Below are 26,267 nucleotides of genomic sequence, written 5' to 3' on the forward strand. Positions count from 1 at the left end.
CTCCTCCTTTCTGTTATCAGCATTCGGCCTGTGGGGCAACCATTCTTCTGGTTACCTCCCCCCCACCACCCACCGCTGTCGGCTATAATTCTCTCAGAATCAGTTTTTAATTTTAATTAAAATGTACAAAATGGATTTTTGAAAATGGCTCAAGAAAAACAGATGCTGACTCCTTCTCCAACAGGTTCTGCTGGTACATTCAGCCATGGTCCAGATGACAAGCCTTTTCTTCCCCCATTGTGTCACTTCATCATAGCTACTGTAAAACACACTCATGTTCAGCACCTGAAAATGCAGTGGGCAATGAAATATTGGAGACAATTGGGTTTTTAACAAGCTCAATATGGGTGCAGGCTGCAATCTGCTCGATTTGCAAATGTAAAATCCAGCCCACAGTTCCAGGACAATGACCTAAATGTTCTGTGTGGCTTATATTATACTGGCAGCAGCTGTTCAGCGCAAGTGCTCGAGAGACCTTTGCCCGTGTGATGACTGTATATTTGCATGTCTTCATCACGGTCTTTAATGAGCTGAAGTCGTCGATCCACTTTTTGGGGTATACTGGATAATTCAGAACTTTTAATTCATTTATGAGATCTGGGCATCACTGGGTAGGCTGGCAGTTATTGCCCTTGGAAGAATTGCTTTGAGAAGGTGGTAATGAGCTGCCTTCTTGAACCGCGGCAGTCCATGTGGAGTAAGTACACCAACAGCGTTAGTAGGGAGGGAGATCCAGGGTTTTGATACTGAAGCAGTCTGTGTCCACATGCAGCAAGACCCGGACAATATCCAGGCTTGGGCTGACAAGTAACATTTGTGCTACACAAGTGCCAGGCAATGACCATCTCCAACAAGCCAGAATATAACCTTCACGCCTTGACATTCAATAGAATTACCATCGTTGAATCTCCCACTATCAAAGTCCTGGGGATTACCATTGGCCAGCAACTGAACTGGACTGGCCATTAAAACACTGTGGCTGCAAAATTCATTGTAAATACTCAAATTCAAGCTGGTTTGATTCTGTTTCCAGCTTAAATATTGGACACGCACCGAGTATAGGCTTTTGAGATGTAAATTTTCTCAATGTTTTTTGGGTGCATGGAGAAAGATTAGTTAAAGAAGCTTTTGTACTTCATGCTTAATCTTCTTACCACATACACATACTTATCATAAATGATCCTTTGTGTACATAAAGTGACTGAATATAAAATATGTTAGAGAAAATAGAATCACTTTGATGAACCATTTCAAAGGAATGCAACTGAGGAAAATAAGTTTCTTCAATGTTGAAGCGCATTTATGCTGCACACAGCAGGAGGCCTTGTGTTTGCTTCCTGCTCGGATCATAACCAGGGTGGTATTTAGGCTGTACTGTTTGCTTCTGTGGCCTTGGTCTAGGGAGGGAAGAATGACCATGAATTATCAGACTCAGTGAATCTTGCTGGAAAGTAAATGTTTATGACTGTCCTCCCATGGTTGAATATTTAGCGGCCATTATTTACAGTAAAGCTGGAGAATGCCTGGTGTGTTTGGAACTCTGGGTCTGACTCTGGTTTTCTCTCCAGATCTTCTGACACTTTGTCAAAGAGAAACAGGTGGGTGTATTTCATGCTGTCACGTTGAGGGGCGAGCCCAAACGCGTCGGGAAAGCCCAAGAGCAAAATATCTCCTCCCCCACCCCCTCCCCACTGCCGCGCAATTAGAGCTGGCATCTCTCCTACACCCTCCCCAAACAGTCAACGCCGGCAGTGCCCCATCTTCCCGCGCCCCTCAGAATATTGCCTACATTGGATCCCTCCCCAAAAATAGTCAGTGCCGGCAGCCCCCTTCTCCCCAAACACTGTCGGCATTGGACCCCTTCCCTTACACCCACCGCACCCAATAGTCAATGCCAGCACCCCAGTTCCCAATTTTATGGACGTAGCACAATGTCCATAAAATTATCATACAGACATCATCCATTCCCTTCCCCACACCCCTCCAAATGCATGTGCCTTTTAATAATAAAAACCATGTTGTTGCTCCAGGTACCATAGAGTCATAGAGGTTTACAGCATGGAAATCGGCCCTTCGGTCCAACTTGTCCATGCCGCCCCTTTTTTTTAATGATTAAGCTAGTCCCAATTGCCCGCGCTTGGCTCATATCCTTCGATAGCCATCTCACTCATGTAATTGTCTAAATGCTTTTTGAAAGACAAGATTGTACCTGCCTCTACCACTATCTCTGGTAGTTTGTTCCAGACACTCACCACCCTCTGAGTGGAAAAAATTGCCCCCTGGACCCTTTCCTATCTCTCCCCTCTCACCTTAAACCTATGCCCTCTAGTTTTAGACCCCCCTACCTTTGGAAAAGGATATTGACTATCTAGCTGATCTACGTCCCTCATTATTTTATAGACCTCTATAAAATCATCCCTGAGCCTTCTGCACTCCAGAGAAAAAAGTCCCAGTCTATCCAGCCCCTCCTTACAACTCAAACCATCAACTCCCGGGGGCATCCTAGTAAATCTTTTCTGCACTCTTTCTAGTTTAATAATATCCTTTCTATAATAGGGTGACCAGAACTGTACACAGTATTCCAAGTGTGGCCTTACCAATGTCTTGTACAACTTCAACAAGATGTCCCATCTCCTGTATTCAATGTTCTGACCAATGAAACCAAGCATGCTGAATGCCTTCTTCACCACTCTGTCCACCTGTGACTCCACTTTCAATGAGCTATGAACATGTATCCCTCGATCTTTTTGTTCTATAACTCTCCCCAATGCCTTACCATTAACTGAGTAAGTCCTGCCCTGGTTCAATCTACCAAAATGCATCACCTTGCATTTATCTAAATTAAACGCCATCTGCCATTTGTCAGCCCACTGGCCCAATTGATCAAGATCCCGTTGCGATCTGAGATAACCTTCTTCACTGTCCACTATGCCAGCAATCTTGGTGTCATCTGCTAAATTACTAACCATGCCTCCTAAATTCTCATCCAAATCATTAATGTAAATGACAAATAACAGTGGACCCAGCACCGATCCCAGCACCGCTGGTCACAGGCCTCCAGTTTGGAAAACAACCCTCTACAACCACCCTCTGTCTTCTGTCATCAAGCCAATTTTGTATCCATTTGGCTACCTCACCCTGGATCCCGTGAGGTTTAACCTGAAGCAACAACGTACCATGTGGTACCTTGTCAAAGGCCTTGCTAAAGTCCATGTAGACAACATCAACTGCACTGCCCTCATCTACCTTTTTGGTTACCCCTTCAAAAAACTCAATCAAATTTGTGAGACATGATTTTCCACTCACAAAGCCATGCTGACTGTCCCTAATCAGTCCCTGCGTCTCTAAATGTCTGTAGATCCTGTCTCTCAAAATACCTTCTAACAACTTACCCACTACAGATGTGAAGCTCACTGGCCTGTAGTTCCCAGGCTTTTCCCTGCAGCTCTTTTTAAACATTTGCCACCCTCCAATCTTCTAGTACCTCACCTGTGACTATTGATGATTCACATATCTCTGCTAGGGGACCCACAATTTCCTCCTTAGCCTCCCACAATGTCCTGGGATATACTTCATCAGGTCCTGGGATTTATCAACCTTGGTGCACTTTAAGACTTCCAGCACCTCCTTCTCTGTTATATGTACACTCCTCAAGACATCAGTATTTATTTCCCAAAGTTCCCTCACACCCATGCTTTTCTCAACAGTGAATACTGATGAGAAATATTAATTTAGGATCTCACCAATCTCTCATGGATCCGCACATAGATTACCTTGTTGATCCTTAAGAGGCCCTACTTGCTGCCTAGATACTCTTTTACCCTTTACGTATTTGTGGAAGCTCTTTCGAATCTCCTTTGCCTTATCTGTCAAAGCAATCTCGAGTCCCCTTTTGCCTTCCTGATTTCTCTCTTAACTCTACTCCTACACCCTCTATACTCTTCAAGGGATCCTCTTGATTCCAGCTGCCAATGCATGTCATGTGCCTCCTTTTGACCAGGGCCTCAATATTCCGAGTCATCCAGGGTTCCCTACTTCTACTAGGCTTGCCCTTCACTTTAAGAGGAATATGCTTACCCTGAACCCTGGTTAACACACTTTTGAAAGCCTCCCACTTACCACACACCCCTTTGCCTTTCCACAGACTCCCCCCAATGTTGAAAGTTCCTTCCTGATACCATCAAAATTGGCCTTGCCCCAATTTAGAATTTTAACTTTTGGGCCAGACCTATAATTCTCCGTAGCTATCTTAAAACTAATGGAATTATGGTCACTGGTCCCAAAGTGATCCCTCACTAACACTTCTGTCACTTGCCCTTCCTTATTTCCCAAGAGGAGGTCATGCTTTGTCCCCTCTCTAGTTGGCTCATCCACATACTGAATTAGAAATTCCTCCTGAATACTCTCGACAAGTTCCTCTCCACCCAACCCTCTAATACTTTCCCAACATTGACTGGGCTGTCCCAGTCAATATTGGGAAAGTTAAAATACCCTACCATTACCCCCTGTTTTTCTTGGAGCTACCAGTAATCTCCTTACATATTTGCTCCTCAATTTCCCGCTGACTATTTGGGAATAGTACAACCCTATCAAAGTGATTTCCCCCTTCCTATTTCTCAGTTCTACCCATATAGACTCAGTGGGCAAACCCTCAGATATATCCCCTCTCAGTACTGCCGTGATGTTTTGCTTAATCAAAAGTGCAACTCCCCTTCCTCTCTTACCTCCTGTTCTATCTTTCCTACAACATCTGTACCCTGGAAAATTGAGCTGCCAGTCCTGTCCTTTCCTTAATCATGTTTCAGTAATTGCTATAATATCCCAGTCCCATGTACCCATCCATGCCCTGAGTTCATCTGCCTTGCCCGTCAGGCCTCTCGCGTTGAAATAAATGCGGTTTAATCTGGGCTTCCCTTGCTCTCTGTCTTGCTTTTGCCTGATCTGTCTAGTACTCGGATTACTGACACTACCAGAAGGAGAAGTAGAAGTTTGGAGTCTAGGAGGAAAGCAAAAAAAAACAATGATTAGAACAGTGACCACAATAATGCCAATTCCTCCAGGATAAAGAAATAAGGAGAATATAACTATCCAAAAGGATTAAACAGGCTGGGGGTCTTTTGTAAAACAGAAAAGGCTTAGAGGTGACTAGTTAGGAATCTTTAAAATGAAGAGTGGGATTTGACAGGATAAACTTAAGAAAGGATGTTTCCACTTGGAGGGGATTCAAAAATCCCTGGCCATAAACATAAGATAGTCACAAATAAATCAAAAAGGGAATTCCAGAGAAACTTCTGCACCCAACGAGCACCGAGAGTTTGGAATATACAACCACAAGAGCCTGAATTGTACACAAACCCATCGGCCGGTTTTGATGCGGGGGGAGAAGAGCATGATATTGTGTGGATGGGATTCTCTCTGGGAATTGGGGAAGGGGGTATGCTGCAGGGGTTGTGGGGGGCCCTCCAATGGAAACCCCCTTCTGACTAGGGGTAGTCTTCTCTCATGGACTGGACATCTCTGGAACTTCATCCCCCTACCCTATCCTATTCCCTGATTAGCCACTCGCACACTTGTTTTGACCCCCCCCCCCGCCCCCCGACAGAACATTCCCGAGCCCCCATCCACCCCTCCCCTCCCTAATATGGTTGACAGCTCTCCAAGGCAGGAATTTCTTCCAAGTATGGATGAAGGTTCCACCTGTTACCAGTCAACACTCACTTGAGGGTGAAATGGTAGCCAGTTGGAGTCGGCAGGGATATGCTTCCCAATGACTCTCTGGATGGTGGAGGTTGAGCTTCCACCATTTAAAAAATTTAGACCTATGGAACAAATACCATAGATTTAAGAGGATTATAGATAAGCATATGAGGCGAAAATAAACAAATATGCTAACAGGTTAGGTGAAGTCGGGTGAAAGTGGCTCATGAAGAGCACATATGTCAACAAAGAACAGTTGGACTGAATGACCTGTTTCTGTGCTGTAGACCAAAAGCTATTGTTCTGTTTTGACATTGTTAAGTGCAGCTTGCAACTCTGTGGCGAAGCAAGACCTAATTTACTGAACTCTTGTCATTTTTTTTTATAGAACTGGAGGCCAAGGAGGTGTGTGAATGGCTGCGGGCAGCAGGATTTCCTCAGTATGCACAGCTCTATGAAGGTGGGTGTGGCCTTTATGCCTTATTTATTTATTTGTTTAATTTGGTTTTTGAAAAGAATGTGGGAGGAGAGGCCAATCAGGAAACCCTGGCTGTGAGAATCTGAGACATTTGTTTTAAATCTGCCATGTGTAGATACAGGTTGGGGTGCATTCTTGATTTTGCCCTTAAATTAGATGCAAACAGGATCTTGCCCCCGGCTGCCTTTCTTTCATTTATCCCCCAAAAGAGTTTTTCTCAATATGAACACAAGTATTTATTTGAATTTTGTTCAGAAGACGTCCAGATAATTATCGATCATAGAATCTCTTTAGTGTAGAAAGAGTTCTTTCGGACCATTGAATCTACACTGACTTTTCAAAAGAGTATCCCACCAGGCCCTATCCCTGTAGCCCCTTGTATATACCCCACTAATCCCCCTAACCTACACATTGTTGGACACTAAGGGGCAATTTATTATGGCCAATCCACCTAACCTGCACATGTTTGAAGTGTGGGAGGAAACCATGCATACATGGGGAGAAGGTGCAAACTCCACAAAGACAGTATCCCAAGGCCAGAATTGAACCTGAGTCCCTGGCGCTGTGAGGCAGCAGTGCTAACCACTGTGCCACCATACTGCCCTGGATGTGAAAGGCAATTTAACCCCTCTTAATATACCCACCTAAAGATGCTCTAATGCAATTCCACTGTTCGTTTTCGCAATGATTCCAAGATTTTTCCCTCCATCTGAAATGTTGTTCCACATGTGATCGACTCTTTTTATGAACAAGAATTTCCTGGCAAGTCCTAAAATTACATTTTACTAGTTTGAACTTGTATCCTCTTATTCTATTCCACAGTTTAATTTGGAATAATATTATATACGAACATATGTACATACAAAATAGGAGCAGAAGGAGGCTCCTTGAGCCTGCTTCGCTACACAATAAGGTCATGGTTGATATATCTGTGTTTTGAATTCCACATCCCAAGCTACCCCCATTAACCATTGATTCCCTTGCCTAACAAGAATTATCTACCTCCACCTTTAAACTATTCAGCTTCTGTGGCAGGGAGTTCCAAAATTTCACAATCCTCTGAGAGAAAGAATTTCTCCTCATCTCTGTCCTAAAAAGATGAGCCTTAATTTTAAAACTGTGCCCCCTAGTTCTGGGCCCACCATCGAGAGGAAAAATCCTTTCCACGTCCAGCTTGCCAAGTCTATTCAGGATCCTATATCTTTCAGTCAAGTTAGCCCTCACTCTTCTAAACTCCAGTGGAAACAAGCCCAGTCTGTCTAACCTATCTTCATAAAGCTCATTCTGGGCATCAATATAGTAAACCTCCTCTGAATCGCCGCCAATGGATTTAAATTCTTTCTTAAATAACGAGATCAAAATTGCACAAAATATTCAAGATTTGGTCTCACCAATGTCGTGTATACCTGAAGCATTACATCCTTGCTTTTATATTCAATTCCTCTCATAACAAAGGATAACATTCCACTAGTCATGACGACTTACTGTACCTGCATACTCTCTTTTTGTGACTCATGAACTTGAACACCTAAATGCCTCTCACCTCAAAATTCCGCCGTCGTTCTCTGTTTAAGGAATACTCTGCATTTTTATTCTTCCTGCCAAAATGAACAACTTCACATTTTCCCATATTATACTCCCTCTGCCAATTTTTACCCATTCGCCCGACCTACCTATATCCTCTGTAACCTCCCTTTTGTCCTCTTCTGGTTGAACCTTTTCTACACTGTTAACGAATATGGATTACTTTGATAGGAACAGCTCTTGGATATCTTCTTCCTATGCTGAAACTCCCGTGTTTCTCTAGTCTCATACCAGACTCTGAGTGAAATTTGTCTTGGATATTGCGAATTTCCTCGGGACTCTCGGGACTCTCCCGATTGACCACTCAAACTTTGGACCCTTCAAAAACCCCAGTAAGATGTGCAAACGGGGTTTCTGCTGAATTTCTGCTGAAATTATGGCAGCTGATTGAGAGAGTCCCTGCATTAGCCTTCACATGGATTTTTGTAAAACGCATGTTGTAAATCCAGGTAGACCACATTGTAAAGTTTCCTAAAGTCCACTTTGGTAGTCACTTCCTACAAGTTGAGGATGCATATTGGGCAGGATCTTTCTCTTCCGAATCCATCTTTACTTCTATGTTGGCCTTTTGCCTATCTACTGTTACCTCCCTAGTGTCAATCTACAAACTTTATTTGCTGTAACCTGGATGGATCCTGGATCTTTCACTGAGCTCCTTAGCCGTCTGTTCCTGGGAAGTCTTTGTGCACCCAGGGGAAGAGTCAGAACTCCCTCCTCTGTCTACTTCCCAGACTTAAGTCTCCAAAGTGGCATTGGAGAACCTGGGGCCTGATCTGCAGTCCTTGCACTCTTTATTCTTCGCAGCAACAGTTCTCCTAAGTGGCTTTAGGACCCTTGATTTTCTGCCCCCTACCCCCTGTTTCCATTCCTCTCCACCCCCAAAATTACATGCACTCCCAATCAGGTGTGACCCAATGTATAGAGATCCCAGTCCCAGTATCACTTGGGCCCATGGGCCACCTGAACAGGCATATGCTTTCTGCCCCATGTTCTCATTTTTAGAATCTATGAATTGTTAATAAAACTGACTGAGTTCACAAAAGTTTAACATTTGTAAACTACTTTCACTTTGAATATTTATCACCTACTTCAATGGTGCTTCCTGTTTTAAAGTTCTGTGCCGAACCACTTGAAATGAATCCTTTATATATTTAGTTAAAGCAAAACTTTTAAGTGGCAATAAAAATTTGACCGTAACTTTAAATGAACCTGGGAGGGTCGGCAGGGAACAATTACTGGAAGTAGAGCACATTGGGCAATGAACTTCAGCCAAATCTTCACTCCATTAATTCATTGTACCTTCAGGCTAACAGCTCGAGTCTCACTGAAAGCATTTATCACTGCTTCTTTTGGGAAATTGATCACATCCCAAAAAATGCCAAACGTTGCTTAACGTTCTAGTTGATATTTGTGAACACATTTCACCTTTGAACTAGTTTAGAGTCACTGAAAGTTATGAAGTTAAGTTTTCATATCATAGAAACCCTACAGGGCAGAAGGAGGCCATTTTGGCTGATCGAGTCTGCACCGACAACAATCCCACCTAGGCCCTCTCCCCATACATTGACTTTTGGATTTCCTCATTTCCCATCATTCCTTGTTGTACAACACTATCTTTCATTTGTATAGTTCGGCTCTGATGTTGTGGCCTTAGAATTCTGCTATTTTTCCCTCAGCTAGTCAACCTGAGCTGAGTCTACACTGGCAATATACTGTGTCTTTAATCTGTCTTAGCAGTTAAGGAGGGTGGAAGAGGTGGTTTCAGTGGCACCAATTCAGTCACAATTTTCTCTGACGAAGGGTCATCCAGACTCAAAACGTTGGCTCTATTCTCTCTCCACAGATGCTGTCAGGCCTGCTGAGATTTTCCAGCCAGATTTCAGCATCCACAGTATTTCGCCTTTACAATTTTCTCTTTTATTGACCACTTTTATCTCTTTTTAGATTATGAATCTAAAGTTCTATGACTGGCGGATCTCATAGTGTTGCAGCGCTGTGCTGCCAACTGACTGACAGCAGTACAGCTCTGTCATAAAAATAGAAACTGCTGGAAATACTCAGCAGGTCAGACAGCATCCGTGGAGAGAAACTGAGCTAATAGGTGGGATTTAATTCTGATCACTCAGATTTTCTGTCCTGCTCACAACGATTCCCATGGCAGGCGGGACTGGAAAATCCGGGCCAACATTTCAATCCCTCTCCCCATATGCTGCCTTGACTTGGTGAATATTTCCAGCATTCTCTGCTTTTGTTTCAGACTTGCAGCACCTCATAATAAAGGAAACCTGTTGTGTGTTTTTCAATATTGGCGAGGCATGGTGGCACAGTGGTTAGCACTGCTGCCTCACAGCGCCAGGGACACAGGTTCAATTCCGGCCTCGGTGTCTGTCTGTGCTGAGTTTGCACATTCTCCCCATGTCTGCGTGGGTTTCCACTGGGAACTCCACTTTCCTCCCACACTCCAAAGATGTGCGGGTTAGGTGGATTGGCCATGCTAAATTGCCCCTTAGTGTCGGAGGGATTAGCAGGGTAAATATGTAGGGTTACAGGGATAGGGCCTGGATGAGATTGTTGTCAGTGTAGGATCGATGGGCCGAATGGCCTCCTTCTGCACTGTAGGGATTCTATGATTTTATCACTTTTTATCTCACTTACCAGAAACAATTCTTGGATCTTTTAGGTGAAGGTGTGGGTGATTTTTTGACCATTTATTGAGACAGTTGGACGATCATGCATGGTGTGTGTGTCTAGATTTTTTGTATAGCCTCCCAATGTAGCGCACTCCCTTGTGGGAGTGCAAATTTGGAAAATTGCCTGGCTTTAAATATGAAAGATGGCCACGTGAATGAGTGACCAGGAAGTGTCTGGTGACGATATGACTGTATCCCTGTGAGACTCAGCACTTGAAGAAAGGACAAAATAAAATCAAAAAATGCTGGAAACTTTCACCAGGTCAGTTAAAAACTGTGAAGGAAAGAAAGAGGTTGGGTTGATGTTTCAGATCTGTGATCCTTTACTAGAATCTGGGGAGATGAAAGTTGGTGTGAGAAAGAAACCTGAATAATGTTTGGTGATGGATGGAATACATGAGGGCGAGATACATCAATGTGTTTGTTTTCTTGCTTTGTAGATTCCCAGTTTCCTATCGACATCGCAGCTGTCAAGAAGGATCATGATTTCCTTGACAGTGACTCTGTGAAATCTCTGTGCAGGTAATGTCTTTCTATAGAGCCTTTTAAATTTTGTCCCCACTCCCTCCTCTCCCCTCAAGGTGCCAACTCTTGTTTAATTTTATTTGATTTATTTGATTTATTATTGTCACATGCATACAGCGAAAAGTATTGTTTCTTGCGCGCTATACAGACAAAGCATACCGTTCATTGAGAAGAAAAACGAGAGCGTGCAGAATGTAGTGTTACAGTCATAGCTAGGGTGTAGAGAAAGATCAACTTAATGCAGGGTAGGCCCATTCAAAAGTCTGATGGCAGCAGGGAAGAAGCTGTTCTTGAATCGGTTGGTACGTGACCTCAGACTTTTGCATCTTTTTCCCGATGGAAGAAGGTGGAAGAGAGAATGTCCGGGGTGCATGGGGTCCTTAATTATGCTGGCTGCTTTGCCGAGGCAGCGGAAAGTATAGACAGAGTCAATGGATGGGAGGCTGGTTTGCATGATGGATTGGGCTACACTCACGACCTTTTGTAGTTTTGTAGTATTTTAGTATGTTTCCAGGAATGCAGTAAACTGGGGACAGTAATGGTCAGATTTGTTTTACGCAAATCATGAGCTAGCTTGGCTTGATTACATGGAAATAATATCCAGATCATTCACAACCAGTAATGTCAGTTTATCTCAGGGCAACAGTAATGAAAACGTTAACTCAAACCGTTAACTGTTTCCCTCTCCATGCATGCTGCGAGAGCTGCTGAGTTTTCCCAGTACTTTCTGTTTTTCTAATAGCTTGTCTGCGTTAGGGTGAATAAGTGAATGTCAGAATTGACCATCAGTAACTGAGCACCTATAGCAGATGTGCAGATTGCTCTTGGGGCAGGGTTATGAGACTCTGCTGCAGATAACTCTAGAGCTCCCACATGTATCAGGGCGGCTGCAGTTTTGTAAAGTCGCCTGTCACATTAACATGGGAGTGTGGTAGACGATGACTCCATCTACAACAGACTCTAACCTGTTCCCCGGAACTGGCACATACACTTGATGTATTCTTCTTTAAAAACTGAGAGAGCTGCACCATGGGCCCTGCTGCTACAAGGTGCTATCTCCCAGTTCTCTTGTCATCAATGGCCGGAATTCTCCTGTTGTTCGTGCCGGTGGGATCTTCTGGTCCTGCTGACAATGCATCCCCACTGTGTGTTTCCTGGTGATATGGGGGTGGAGTCAATGGGAAATCCCGTTGACAGCGGCAAGACCAGAAGATCCTACTGCTGGTGAATGCGGGGGCTGGATAGGGTGGAGGCGGAGAGATTCTTTCCACTTAGTAAGGAAGTTAAAACTAGAGGACACAGCCTCAAAATAAAGGGGGGTCGGTTTAAGACAGAGTTGAGGAGGAACTTCTTCTCCCAGAGGGTGGTGAATCTCTGGAATTCTCTGCCCACTGAGGTGGTGGAGGCTACCTCGCTGAATATGTTTAAAGCGCGGATGGATGGATTCCTGATCGGTAAGGGAATTAAGGGTTATGGGGATCAGGCGGGTAAGTGGTACTGATCCACGTCAGATCAGCCATGATCTTATTGAATGGCGGGGCAGGCTCGAGGGGCTAGATGGCCTACTCCTGCTCCTATTTCTTATGTTCTTATGAATGGCGTGCCGCTGAGAAACACTCTGCTGGGATGTCAGAGAATCCCCCCCAATGTCTTCATTGTCTTCACCTCTAGGGTCCAACCCTCCTAGGTGCTCAGATTAGTTCAGTAGATCAATTGGTGTAAGTATCTAATGAACAGGTAATTAGGAGGTATGGAGTAAGCATACTGTGAGGTGTTGGCTGGGCCGGATGAAGTGGGGCCTGGGTTTTTCTTCCGTTTCACATGACTCTGGAGGAGGAAATGAGGAAGTTAGGCTAGACTGGGTGGTTGAGGAACTGTGTTCACAAGTGACTTTCAGCTGCAATGATGTGGTGGGATGGGTTTCATGAAATCAGTTGCTGACGGCTTATGTACAGAGCAAAATGTAATTTGCAGCTACTCTAGCACTTCCCAATTTCTGTCATTGTGTATGATCTCCTTCCTCAATATCAGCTGAGCTTCCTCCTCATAGGAGAAGGGAGAATGGAGGTTTGTTCTCTTTCTGGTATTTTGGCTTGTTTTCTACATCAAAAGAATGAGAAAAATGAGAATGATCTTCCATCATGAGATGCCAGTAACTCTCAGCCGTTGTCCAATTCCTGTAATGGGTGTGTTGAGATACGTGCATCAAGTAGCTAGATTCCAAATAACACCTTTAGTGAGATGATGTTAAAATAAGGCTGTGAATAAAGGAGCACTTACAAGTGAAAGCTGAGAGCCTGGTGCTGCCTCCTACTTAGTGAGGGGAAGCACTTCAACATAATGGTAGGGGCAGGTCACTATTTATGAGACATTACAAGTATGCTCTAGAAAGATGAGTTGAACTCTTCTTCCCTTGCCTGTCCTGGTCAGGTTATTAAATTCCTTCTAGCTCTGAGTTATTGGGCTTGAAGCGGTTGACCTACCCTGGTCATTTCTTGCTGCTGTGTTGCTCTGCTGAAAGTCATTGATGCTGCATTGCCAAACCGTGCTTGTGTCCGTTGTCTAAGTTCATGCAGAAGGATTTCCATAACATTCATTGGTGTATCTGAAATCTTGCCGGCCCTCCTCCGAACTCAGATAACTCTTGAAATTGTTGTGTCACCAAAATTGCATTGGTATTTTCCTGGCGGAGCTGTGCCAACGATCAGCTCCATGGAGCTGTGCCAGCAAACTGCGTGACAAAATCACAAGCTTCAGACTGATTTAAACTTCCTGGGTTCAGGCTTATTTGCATTTGTTTAGTGGGCTTCTAGTGGTAAACTCATTGCCCTAGTATAGGGCGGCAATTAAAACAAATCAGAAGTATTTTTTGAGTGCCTTTAACAAATCCTGCAGAATCTCTGCCCAATAAAATGGGGACATCAGGATTTACGGTAGTACAGTGGTTAGCACTGCTGCCTCACAGCGCCAGGGACCCAGGTTCAATTCCGGCCTCAGGTCACTGTCTGTGTGGAGTTTGCACGTTTTCCCAGTGTCGGCGTGGGTTCCCTTCGGCTGCTTCGGTTTCCTCCCACAGCCCAAAGGTGTGCGGGTTAGGTTGATTGGCCATGGTAAATTGCCCCTTAGAGTCAGGGAGATTAGCAGGGTAAATATGTGGGGTTACAGGGACAGGACCTGGGTGGGATTGTTGTCAGTGTAGGCTCGATGGGCCAAATGGCCTCCTTCTGCACTGTAGATTCTACGATTCTATGAAAATCACTTGCATCTGATCATAACGTCTCTGGACTTGGTTTACCTGCATTAATGAGGCACTTACTTGTCTCCAGTTGAGATTCAGCCACTTAGTTGAAGTTCAGAGTTGAAATGGCGGTCATCATTAACTGCTTGCATCATTAACTCAGCCAAACCAATCTTTCTTCCATTTATTTAATGGGACGAGTACCAGGCAAACTCATGTTTGACATGTGATGCTCCCAGCTTAATTCTTGTTTCTGCGCCCGTTTCAGATAATAATTAATATCCAGACAGTAAAGACTAGAAGCCACTCCAATCCTTACAATATAAATCATCCTATTCAAACATTCCCTGGATTGTAATTCCTATATTGTACAGACATAAACAGTTGTGCATGTCACTGACAGTGCCTCGAGTTTCCACAGGATCATTTGCAACTTTTATTTATCTGGTATCTCTCAGTAGTTTCTTATGTGTACAGATGACAAACTTTTGAACTTTAACTAAACATTTCCTACAATGTGCTGTGGCCTTGTCATGTGAGGCATTTTCTGTGGTGCTGTTGCAGCCAACAAGAGCCTCATGTTAGTTATTTCAAAATCATCCACTTTACAGTGATCTCGTGTTTCAAGTTTACTCAAGGTTAGGCTCGACCCCACCCTTTCCAAGCCTGATTGATCCAAGAAGAAAAACAACTGATTAATGATCACTAGTGCTTGTGCGTGACTCTGTTGAGGAATTGTCTGTTCTTTGTCCATCTTTTCCTTGGGATTTTGCTAGTATGTGCCACGTGCAGGGGCACTTCAACTTGTATTTTGAAGAAGTGATATAACCATCAGTAGTGTGGTGAATTGGAGATCATCCTTCTCATCATTTGATAAAACCTTGGACTAACATTATGCTTTGGCTGGAAACTTCACCAGTTGGAAGTTCATACAGAATATTTGAGGTGTCCTCTATGCAGTTTGCAGCATGTGCTCAATTTTCTGTTATTTTCTAATGGTTCAAGGGCAGACGATAGCACAGTGGTTAGCACTGCTGCCTCAGCTCCAGGGACCTGGGCCAATTCCAACCTCGGTTGACTGTGTGGAGTTTGCACGTTTTCCCCGTGTCTGCGTGGGTTTCCTCCGGTTGCTCCAGTTTCCTCCCACACTCCAAAGATGTGCGGGTTAGGTTGATTGGCCATGCTAAATTGCCCTTTAGTGTCAGGGGGATTAATGGGGTAAATGTGTGGATTTACAGGGATAGGGCCTGGGTGGGATTGTTGTCGGTACAGCCCAATGGGCTGAATGGCCTCGTTCTACGCTGTAAGAATTCTATGATTCTCTGCCAAAAGTATGAAGTGATAAATTATTCTTTATGGGGACAATATTTTGATGGGCTCATTCCATCAGTGGAGCAAAATTCCCACCCACCCAAAGCAAAGGCCATATATTGTGTCTCAGATCGCTGAGCTGGGGCCATTTACATGGGCAAGGGTGTGCTGCCTCCTTTTGTAAGGTACATCTGCTTCTGTGGTGCCCAATTCAGACCACTGGGAAATTTTGGAGTGGCAAAATCCTATCCTCTGAAAGGAAGACCCAGACAAAGATATTGGCTTTACCTTTGTGATTTCTGGGACCTTTCCAATTAATTCAATGGGGCTCCTACCAGATCTTAGCTGCCAATAGTTTCACTGATGCTTTACAAGGGCATATGGGATAGGGTTACTGGGTTTACCAGGGCACTTTGCCAGAGATCCTGCTTTATTATGGGAGGGAGGTGGACGGAAAAAATATCTGAGGACGTAATTTATGTGACATACCGGTCGAACCAGTTCCATCCCAAATTGCAGCTTCTTTCAGGTAATGTGCTATACTGCTCTCTGGCTGCACACCAGAATGTTGATGTTGTTTGAATCACTCACTTAGCGAGGTACCATCTCAGAGGAGAGCTGTTGAGTTTTAGCAATTTAGCAGTTTCAGCAATTTTGATAAAGGATCTACATTTGAAATATTAAGGGGAGTTGATGGCCTAGTGGTATTACCGCTAGACTATTAATTCAAAAACTCAGCTAATGTTCTGAGGACCTGGGTTCGAATCCTGCCATGGCAAATGGTGGAACTTGAATTCAATTTTAAAAAAATCTGGAATTAAGTATCTACTGATGATCATGAAACCTTTGTCGATTGTCGTCAAAACCCACCTGGGTTCACTAGGAAAGGAAATCTGCCGTCCTTACCTGGTCTGGCCTACATGTGACTCCAGAGCCACAGCAATGTGGGTGACTCTCAACTGCCCTCTGAAATGGCCTAACAAGCCTCTCAGTTCAAGGGCAACTAGGGATGGCAATAAATGCTGGTCAACCAGCGGCGCTCATGTCCCACGAATGAATAAAGAAAACACTATCTCATGCACAGTGTTCCCAGCATTTCTGTATTTGACATCTTTGAATGTGCCTCCAGGTTTGCCATTATCAATTCACAAGAATTTTCAAATTATTTGTAATCGGTTGTGAGGTGGCTTCATAGAAAATCATAGAAACCCTACAGTACAGAAAGAGGCCATTCGGCCCATCGAGTCTGCGCCGACCACAATCCCACCCAGACCCTACTTCCATATCCCTACATATTTTACCCACTAATCCCTCTAACCTACGCATCTCAGGACACTAAGGGGCAATTTTTTTTTAAAACATGGCCAATCAACCTAACCCGCACATCTTTGGACTGTGGGAGGAAACCGGAGCACCCGGAGGAAACCCACGCAGACACGAGGAGAATATGCAAACTCCACACAGACAGTGACCCAAGCCGGGAATCGAACCCAGGTCACTGGAGCTGTGAAGCAGCAGTGCTAACCACTGTGCTACCGTGCCGCCCGCTTGACATCCAAATGTGATCCTTTGAGATCCCAGGATTTTTTACAGCTCTCGAGAGAATTGTTTCTGCTGCACATACTGAGATTGCTCATCCCACCTATTTGTAGTTTCAAAAGAAATAAAATAAAACTTGTGGGGATGGGGTGAGGTGAAGAACAATAAGTGAGTATCTAATGAAATTTGTGAGTAATTTTTAGGGAAATTTAGTTTTAATACAAAAACAGTTAATATAAATAAAAGTCGGGAGTGGGAGTATCAATAGTGGGAGAGCTTGTGCAGGGATTTGGTTATGGACAGAGATAGAAAGAGTCCCAAGTAAAGTTTGTATTCTGGTTTTGAGAACATCAAAGTGTTCAGGGTATTCCGGCCTCTAAGCATTGATAAAAACCACCATTTGATTTCTGATTTCTACTGGGGTTTATCGAGTAAATGTGTCATTCAGTTTATCCTCCAGGAATTATATTTTGAAAGCAAACCTGACAAATTCCTATAATATTGCTGACCTCAGCATTGCTAGAAAGGCTCTTTGGCTTGACAGAGACTAACACAACTCCAGTTCATTTTCTGATCACCGAGTCATGATGGATAGTGCATGTCCAGTATGGTCAGTAGCTGTTCACTCTGATGCACCTCAAGAGTCATCTATCCATCAGTGAAGAGTGAGGACTTGAGCAAAGGTACTGGAGGACAACCCAGTACTTGGGCGGCACAGTGGTTAGCACTGCTGCCTCACAGCACTAGGGACCTGGGTTCGATTCCCGGCTTGGGTCACTGTCTGTGCGGAGTTTGCACGTCTCCCTGTGTCTCCGTGGGTTTCCTCCCGGTGCTCTGGTTTTCCCCCACATTCTGAAAGACCTGCTGGTTAGGTGCATTGACCATGCTAAATTCTCCCTCAGTGTATACAAACAGGCGCCGGAGTGTGACGACTAGGGGATTTTCATAGTAACTTCAATGCAGTGTTAATGTAAGCCTACTAGTGACTAATAAATAAATTTTACTTTAGTACTTGTGGAATTGTACAACAGCAAGATCAGCATTATCAGGAGTGGAGGAAAGAAATTCAAGTGGGGAAATATGGGAAGTATAGGAAATGTGTCGAGTGTTATAGAAGTGAGGCTGCTGAATGATATTATGGGTGGGATTTTCCCATCCTGCCCGCCCTGGGAAGTGTAGCGGGTGGGGGCTCACCCCATGTAAAGGTCTATTGGCCTCAGGCAGGATTTTCCAGTCTTGGTGTGAGAGTAGCTGGAAAATCCCACCCTACATCTTTACCCTTCAAAAAAAATCCTAGGATTCACAGCTGAGATCTTATTGTGAGTAATTAAGGACGGATAGTGGCACAGTGGTATTGTCACTGGATTAATAACCCAGCGTAATGCTTGGGGATTCCTACTTCAAATCTCACCATTGCAGATGGTGAAATTTGAATTCAATAAAAATCTGGAATTAACATGTTGGATTTTTATGAAGATGTGACTAGGGCGGTTGATGGAGGAGAACCGGTGGATGCGGTGTTTTTGGATTTCCAAAAGGCGTTTGATAAGGTGCCCCATAAAAGGCTGCTGAAGAAGATTAGGGCACACGGAGTTGGGGGTAGTGTGTTAAAGTGGATTGGGGACTGGCTATCCGACAGGAAGCAAAGAGTCGGAATAAATGGGTGTTTTTCCGGTTGGAGGAAGGTAACTAGTGGCGTGCCGCAGGGATCGGTACTCGGGCCGCAACTATTTACCATTTATATAGATGATCTGGAGGAGGGGACGGAGTGTAGGGTAACGAAGTTTGCAGACGACACAAAGATAAGTGGAAAAGTGAATCGTGTGGAGGACGGAGAAGATCTGCAGAGAGATTTGGACAGGCTGAGTGAGTGGGCGAGGATATGGCAAATGGAGTATAACGTTGATAAATGCGAGGTTATACACTTTGGAGGAAATAATAACAAATGGGATTACTATCTCAATGGAAACAAATTAAAACATGCTACCGTGCAAAGGGACCTGGGGGTCCTTGTGCATGAGACGCAAAAGCCCAGTCTGCAGGTACAACAGGTGATCAAGAAGGCAAATGGGATGTTGGCCTATATTGCGAAGGGGATAGAATATAAAAGCAGGGATGTCTTGATGCACCTGTACAGGGCATTGGTGAGGCCGCAGCTGGAATACTGTGTGCAGTATTGGTCCCCTTATATGAGGAAGGATATATTGGCATTGGAGGGAGTGCAGAGAAGGTTCACCAGGTTGATACCGGAGATGAGGGGTTTGGATTATGAGGAGAGGCTGAGGAGATTGGGTTTGTACTCGTTGGAGTTTAGAAGGATGAGGGGGGATCTTATGGAGACTTATAAGATAATGCGGGGGCTGGATAGGGTGGAGGCGGAGAGATTCTTTCCACTTAGTAAGGAAGTTAAAACCAGAGGACACAGCCTCAAAATAAAGGGGGGTCGGTTTAAGACAGAGTTGAGGAGGAACTTCTTCTCCCAGAGGGTGGTGAATCTCTAGAATTCTCTGCCCACTGAGGTGGTGGAGGCTACCTCGCTGAATATGTTTAAAGCGCAGATGGATGGATTCCTGATCGGTAAGGGAATTAAGGGTTATGGGGATCAGGCGGGTAAGTGGTACTGATCCACGTCAGATCAGCCATGATCTTATTGAATGGCGGGGCAGGCTCGAGGGGCTAGATGGCCTACTCCTGCTCCTATTTCTTATGTTCTTATGTTCTTATGTAAAAGTCTAATGATGACCATGAAACTGTTGTAAAAACCCATCTGGTTCACTAGTGTCTTTTAGGGAAGGAAATCTGCCATCCTTACCTGTAGGTCTGGCCTACATGTGACTCCAGATCCACAGCAATGTGGTTGACTCTCAACTACCTCCTCAAGGGAAATTAGGGATGGGTAATAAATGCTGACCCAGCCAGCGATGCCCACATCCCATACACGAATTTAATATAAATTCTGTAAATAAGTCATGTGGATGAAATAATGTAGCTTGAATTTGATTTTCTCCTTAGGCGACTGATGATCCTGAATAAATATGCCTCCATAAAACTTGATGTCAACACTAAAAGGAAGTCGGTAAGTACCCTTGAAGAATCATATTTGTCACTTTTTTTCGAGCAACTACTCTCCTACTGCGCTTTTTAAGGTCAAAGCTTCAGCTGCCATTTCCAAAGCTGTTTTAGCAAATAATGAGATATATTTTCTTTCATTGCTTTTACTTTGGTATAAAGTTTAAGTTTATTAGTGTCATAAGCAGGCTTACATTAACAATGCAATGAAGTTACTGTGAAAATCCCCCAGTTGTCACGCTCTGTTCAGGTACACTGAGGGAGAATTTAGCATGGCCAATGCACCTAACCAGCATGTCATTCAGACTGTGGGAGGGAACCGGAGCACCTGGAGAAAACCCACGCAGACGCCTGGGAGATGCCCTTACATTAACCCCCTCACAATGGCCCTAATTGTGCCCTCAAGCCTCATGATGTATATTTGACTGAGAGCCTGGGCAACTATTAGAATACAAAAAACATGTGCCCCCGAGAAAACATTGTTTGATTGACAGTTAAGGCTCTCTGATCTCTGCTGTCAATTTCACAATGTTTATTTACTTGAGTTAAGTGGTTTCAAGGCTTTGTTTTTTGGTATTGATACTTAAGAGGGTCAGGTTGATTGACACTTTTATTAGCTTGTGGTGAAGCTATTTTTTTTCCACCCAAGGAGAAAGTTACATATGAGTTACTTTTTCATTACACATACCACTCACTATACACTATAGTGTTCATTGCTTCCAGATGGTGTATAGTGGGTCAGTGGACATGGAAGTGCTGTCGCTTGGCATAGTGGGTATGAGGGCCTTAGGGGATAAGTGGAAGGGCAGAGCTTGCCATGGGGGCAAAAGAAGAAGCTATTGAACTACCTTTTAAAAGGGTCCCTCTTTGCAGATCAAGTATCATAACTCCTCGCCTGTTCAACTCTAGCTTTGACACTGGGTAGAATATTACCAAAAAGTGGCAAAGTGTCTGGGTCTCACTGAAAACCGGCATGTTTCTCTCAAGAGAAACAGGCAAGTTTTTTCATCAGATGTTATGGCACTTTGTCAAAAAACACAGGTGTTCCAGGCCGCCACAAGGAACAAAGAACAAAGAAAATTATGGCACAGGAACAGGGCCCTTCGGCCTTCCAAGCCTGCACCGACCATGCTGCCCGACTGAACTAAAACCCCTTACCCTTCCGAGGACCATATTCCTCTATTCCCATCCTATTCATGTATTTGTCCAGACTCACTATCGTATCTGCTTCCATTACCATCTCCAGCAACAAGTTCCAGGCACCCACCACCCTTTGTGTAAAAAACTTGCCTCGCAGATCTCCTTTAAACCTTGCCCCTCGCACTTTAAACCTATGCCCCTTAGTAATTGACTCTTTCACCCTGGGAAAAAGCTTCTGACTATCCACTCTATCCATGCCTCTCATAATCTGTAGACTTCTGTCAGGTCACCCCTCAACCTTCGTTGTTCCAGTGAGAACAAACCAAGTTTCTCCAACCTCTCCTCATAGCTAATGCCCTCCATGCCAGGCAACATCCTGGTGAATCTTTTCTGTACCCTCTCCAAAGCCTCCACTTCCTTCTGGTAGCGTGGCAACCAGAATTGAACACTATATTCCAAGTGCGGCCGAACTAAGGTTCTATAAAGCTGCAACATGACTTGCCAATTTTTAAAATCAATGCCCCGGCCGATGAAGGCAAGCATGTCACATGCCTTCTTGACTACCTTCTCCACCTGCGTTGCCACTTTCAGTGGTCTGTACACCTGTTCACCCAGATCCCTCAATATTCTTAAGGGTTCTGCCATTTACTGTATATTTCCCATCTGTATTAGATCTTCCAAAATGCATTACTTCACATTTGTTCAGATTAAACTCCATCTGCCATCTCTCTACCCAAGTCTCCAACCGATCTATATCCTCCTGTATCCTCTGATGGTCCTCATCGCTATCCACAATTCCACCAACCTTTGTGTCATCCGCAAACTAATCAAACCAGTTACATTTTTCTCCAAATCAGTTATATATATTACAAACAGCAAAGGTCCCACTAGTGATTCCTGAAGAATGCCACTTGGTCACAGCGCTCCATTCAGAAATGCACCCTTCCACTGCTACCCTCTGTCTTCTATGACCGAGCCAGTTCTGTATGCATCTTGCCAGTTCACCTCTGATCCCGTGCAACTTTACCTTCTGTACCAGTCTGCCATGAGGAACCTTGTCAAAAGCCTTACTGAAGTCCATGTAGACAACATCCACTTCCCTACCCTCATCAATCATCTTTGTCACTTCCTCGAAAAACTCAATCAAGTTAGTGAGACACGACCTCCCCTTCACAAAACCATGTTGCCTCTCACTAATGTATCCACTTATTTCCAAGCGTGAGTAAATCCTGTCTTGAAGAATCCTCTCCAATAATTTCCCTGCCACTGACATATAGGCTTAGGTCTTTGGTTCTTTAAGACAAGATAAATGTGAGCAAGTGTCAGAATTCTAGGTCATTAAAAGTTTATGAAGTTGGAATTATTTTCTTTGGAAAGAGGAGAACCTAGGCAACTGAGTTTAAGTTTTTAAGGTTATGAAGGAAAATTGATTGTCAAGCTGAAGGGTTCAGATACGCAGTGTGGTAAATTGAAGATTAGAATTGTAAAGGACAGTCAGAGGAATATGTCATTGGGTGGGGTCACTTCAACTGAGAATATAAATAGGTTCAAGAGACAAATAGATGTGTTTCTGCAAACTGGAATTGTTGTGAGAGTATTTGTTACTGGACTTGATATATCAAAAAGGAGTGGATTTGTTGAGTTTAATTTCTTTTCTCTCTCAATAAACATTCTTATCTGTGTATTTAATCTTCTGAGGAAGATAAATTACAACAAATGAACTTCCAAGAAGTTTGGGAGAAAAGAGGAATTGTATTGCTGGAAGTGCCAGTTATCTATGTTTTATTACTGTTAATTTAAGTGGGCCACTCATCATTGAAAGTTTAGTGCGAACCGTAAGTGTCAATACCTGATAGTTTATCCCTTTCAGATTGAGTTTCACACCAGTTTCACAATCCACAAATCTATGGCTATTGCTGACAAATGAGACATGCTGTTGAAGGCATGGTGGCACAATGGTTATGACTGCTGCCTCACAGTGCTAAGGACCCGGGTTTGATTCCCAGCTTGGGTGACTGTCTGTGCGGTGTCTGTTCCCTCTCCCTGTGTCTGCGTAGGTTTCCTCCCCCTTTCTGAAAGATATGTTGGTCAGGTACATCAACCATGCTAAATTCTCCCTCAGTGTACCCGAACGGGCTTCGGAGTGTGGTGACTAGGGGATTTTCACAGTAACTTCATTGCAGTGTTAATGTAAGCCTACTTGTGACATTAATAAATAAACTTTAAAACTATTTTTCTTGCACTTATCAGGCCAAACCTCAAAAGAAACAATTTATGTTGCATGTAAAAAAAGTTGCTGGTTGGTTGTCAGGTTGGCTCTGATTGGTCAGATATTGCCGTGGTGAATGCACCAGGTAGCTATTGTCCCCCATGTTTTTGTTTATTCAAACAAGCTGCAATGTCTGGATATATTTTGTCTGCAGAGGACAGGTCTGTACCTATGAATATATGTAGTTTCTAGCAGTATAAGTGAGTTACATTGTGAGCCTCCAACCGATCTATATCCTGCTGTATCCTCTGATGGTCCTCATCGCTATCCGCAAATCCACCAGCCCTTTGTGTCATCCGCAAACTTACTGATCAAAGCAGTTACATTTTCTTCCAAATCATTTATACATATTAGGAACAGCAAAGGCCCCAGCACTGATCCCTGAGGAACGCCACTTGTCACAGCCCTCCATTCAGAAACACACCTTTCCACTGCTACCCTCTGTCTTCTATGACCGACATGATGTGGAGATGCTGGCGTTGGACTAGGGTAAACACAGTAAGAGTTTTAACAACACCAGGTTGGACTTTAACCTGGTGTTGTTAAAACTCTTACTATTCTATGACCGAGCCAGTTTGTATCCACCTTGCCAGCTCACCGCTGATCCCATGCGACTTCAGCTTCTGCACCAGTCTGCCATGAGGGACCTTGTCAAAGGCCTTATTGAAGTTCATGTAGACAACATCCTCTGCCCTACCCTCATCAATCATCTTCGTCACTTCCTCGAAAAATTCGATCAAGTTAGTGAGACATGACCTCCCCTTCACAAAACCACGTTGTCTCTTGCTAATACATCCACTTATTTCCAAGTGGGAGTAAATCCTGTCTCGAAGAATCCTCTCCAATAATTTCCCTACCACTGACGTAAGACTCACCGGCCTGTAATTACCTGGATTATTCTTGCTACCCTTCTTAAACAAAGGAACAACATTGGCTACTCCCCAATCCTCTGGGACCTCCCCTGTAATGTGGAGATGCCGGCGTTGGACTGGGGTAAACACAGTAAGAAGTCTCACAACACCAGGTTAAAGTCCAACAGGTTTATTTGATAGCAAAAGCAAAAGCTAGTGGCTTTTGCTACCAAATAAACCTGTTGGACTTTAACCTGGTGTTGTGAGACTTCTTACTGTGTTGACCTCCCCTGTAGCCAGTGAGGATACAAAGATTTCTCTCAAGACCCCAGCAATTTCCTCCCTTGCCTCACTCAGTATTTTGGGGTATATCCCATCAGGCCCTGGGGACTTGTCTACTTTAATGTTTCTCAAGAACCCCAATACCTCCTCCTTTTTGATCTCAACATGACTCAAACTATCTACACACACTTTCCCAGATTCACCATCCACCAAGTCCTTCTCTTTAGTGAATACTGACGCAAAGTACTCATTTAATACCTCGCCCATTTCCTCTGGCTTCATGCATAGATTCCCTGTCCTTGAGTGGCCAACCCTCTCCCTCGCTACCCTCTTGTTCTTTATATATGGATAAAAAGCCTTGGGATTTTCCTTAATCCTGCTGGCCAATGATTTTTCATGATCCCTTTTAGCCCTCCTTACTCCTTGCTTAAGTTTCTTTCTGCTTTCCTTGTATTTCACACTTGCTTCGTGTGTTCCCAGCCTCCTAGCCTTGAGAAATGCTTTCTTTTATGCTTGCCATGTTTCGAGGTGGGGCCTAAACACAGTGGTAAAGCCAACTTCACTGAAATGGGTGCCCCAATCAGAGGAGAAATAACCTCCCCCCACCAGCCCCATGATCAAAGCTGGCATTTCTCTCTCTCTCACTTCCCCCACTGCAATCAACACCGGCATCACCCTCTTTCTCCACCCCCCCCCCCTCCCCACTCACTGGCATCGGACCCCTTCCCCTCCCCCTCTCAAACACTGGCATCCCCCACCCCCCCCCCCAAACATTGGACTCCTTTCCCTACCCCAACCCTCAAGCAGACATTGCTAGCATCCCCACCACTCCCATGCCTGCTACCAACAGCCCCTCACCCCCCCCCCCCCCCTCCACCACCTCCACCATCACCGCCATAAATAAATGAGTCCCATGAGGGTCCACCTCATTACTGCTCCCAACACAGATTGGCACTGCCAGGTTGCCACTGCTAGGTTGGCATGCTGGCATCCTGGTAGTGCCAACCTATGCCAGGGGGCAGGGGGCCAGGCTGCTGTCTGGTCATGTTCCACCCCCTTCTCCCCCCAGGGGCTATACATACCTCTATACCCCCAAGGGAAGCCCCATGACAGGTTTACGTCTGTCTGGACCTGTTGTAAAGCTCACTGATGTGACCTCACATCGGCGAGGTTTGACAATATGGCTCAGGGTCAATATATGACAGAGGTGGAGAGGTCTGATAAATGACATTTAAATTTATTAAGTTGAGGTTCTCACTCTTGGCGTGAAGGTGATTACATCATCGGCGAGGGGCGGTGAGAATTGGAAATCGCTATCTTACCGGTGAAATTGTGAGAAGGCGATGGCCGAGTGGTATTATCGCTATTAATCCAGAAACTCAGCTCATGTTCTGGGGACCTGGGTTCGAATCCCGCCATGGTAGATGGTGGAATTTGAATTCCATAAAAAATACCTGGAATTAAGAATCTACCGATGACCATGAAACCTCTGTCGATTGTCGGAAAAACCCATCTGGTTCACTAATGTCCTTTAGGGAAGGAAATCTGCCATTCTTACCTGGTGTGGCCTACATGTGACTCCAGAGCCACAGCA

The 26,267-nt window shown here is 44.3% G+C and overlaps 1 protein-coding gene across 2 annotated transcripts in view; it reads left to right on the forward strand.

Annotated features, from left to right (window-relative positions):
* The window catches only part of stard8 (StAR related lipid transfer domain containing 8), a 110,613-nt gene that overhangs the window by 42,777 nt on the left and 41,569 nt on the right, over window positions 1–26,267 (forward strand). For both annotated transcript variants that reach the window (XR_013497650.1, XM_078211429.1), the window contains exons 2-4: window positions 6,086–6,157; window positions 10,890–10,971; window positions 20,075–20,138. Coding sequence is in view for 1 of the 2 variants with exons in the window: in XM_078211429.1 (XP_078067555.1) it covers window positions 6,086–6,157; window positions 10,890–10,971; window positions 20,075–20,138 (218 nt within the window). In the remaining variant the exon portion in view is untranslated. The remainder of the gene's footprint in view (window positions 1–6,085; window positions 6,158–10,889; window positions 10,972–20,074; window positions 20,139–26,267) is intronic.

Source organism: Mustelus asterias, chromosome 4, assembly GCF_964213995.1.
Source record: "Mustelus asterias chromosome 4, sMusAst1.hap1.1, whole genome shotgun sequence".
NCBI classification, from domain to species: domain Eukaryota; kingdom Metazoa; phylum Chordata; class Chondrichthyes; order Carcharhiniformes; family Triakidae; genus Mustelus; species Mustelus asterias.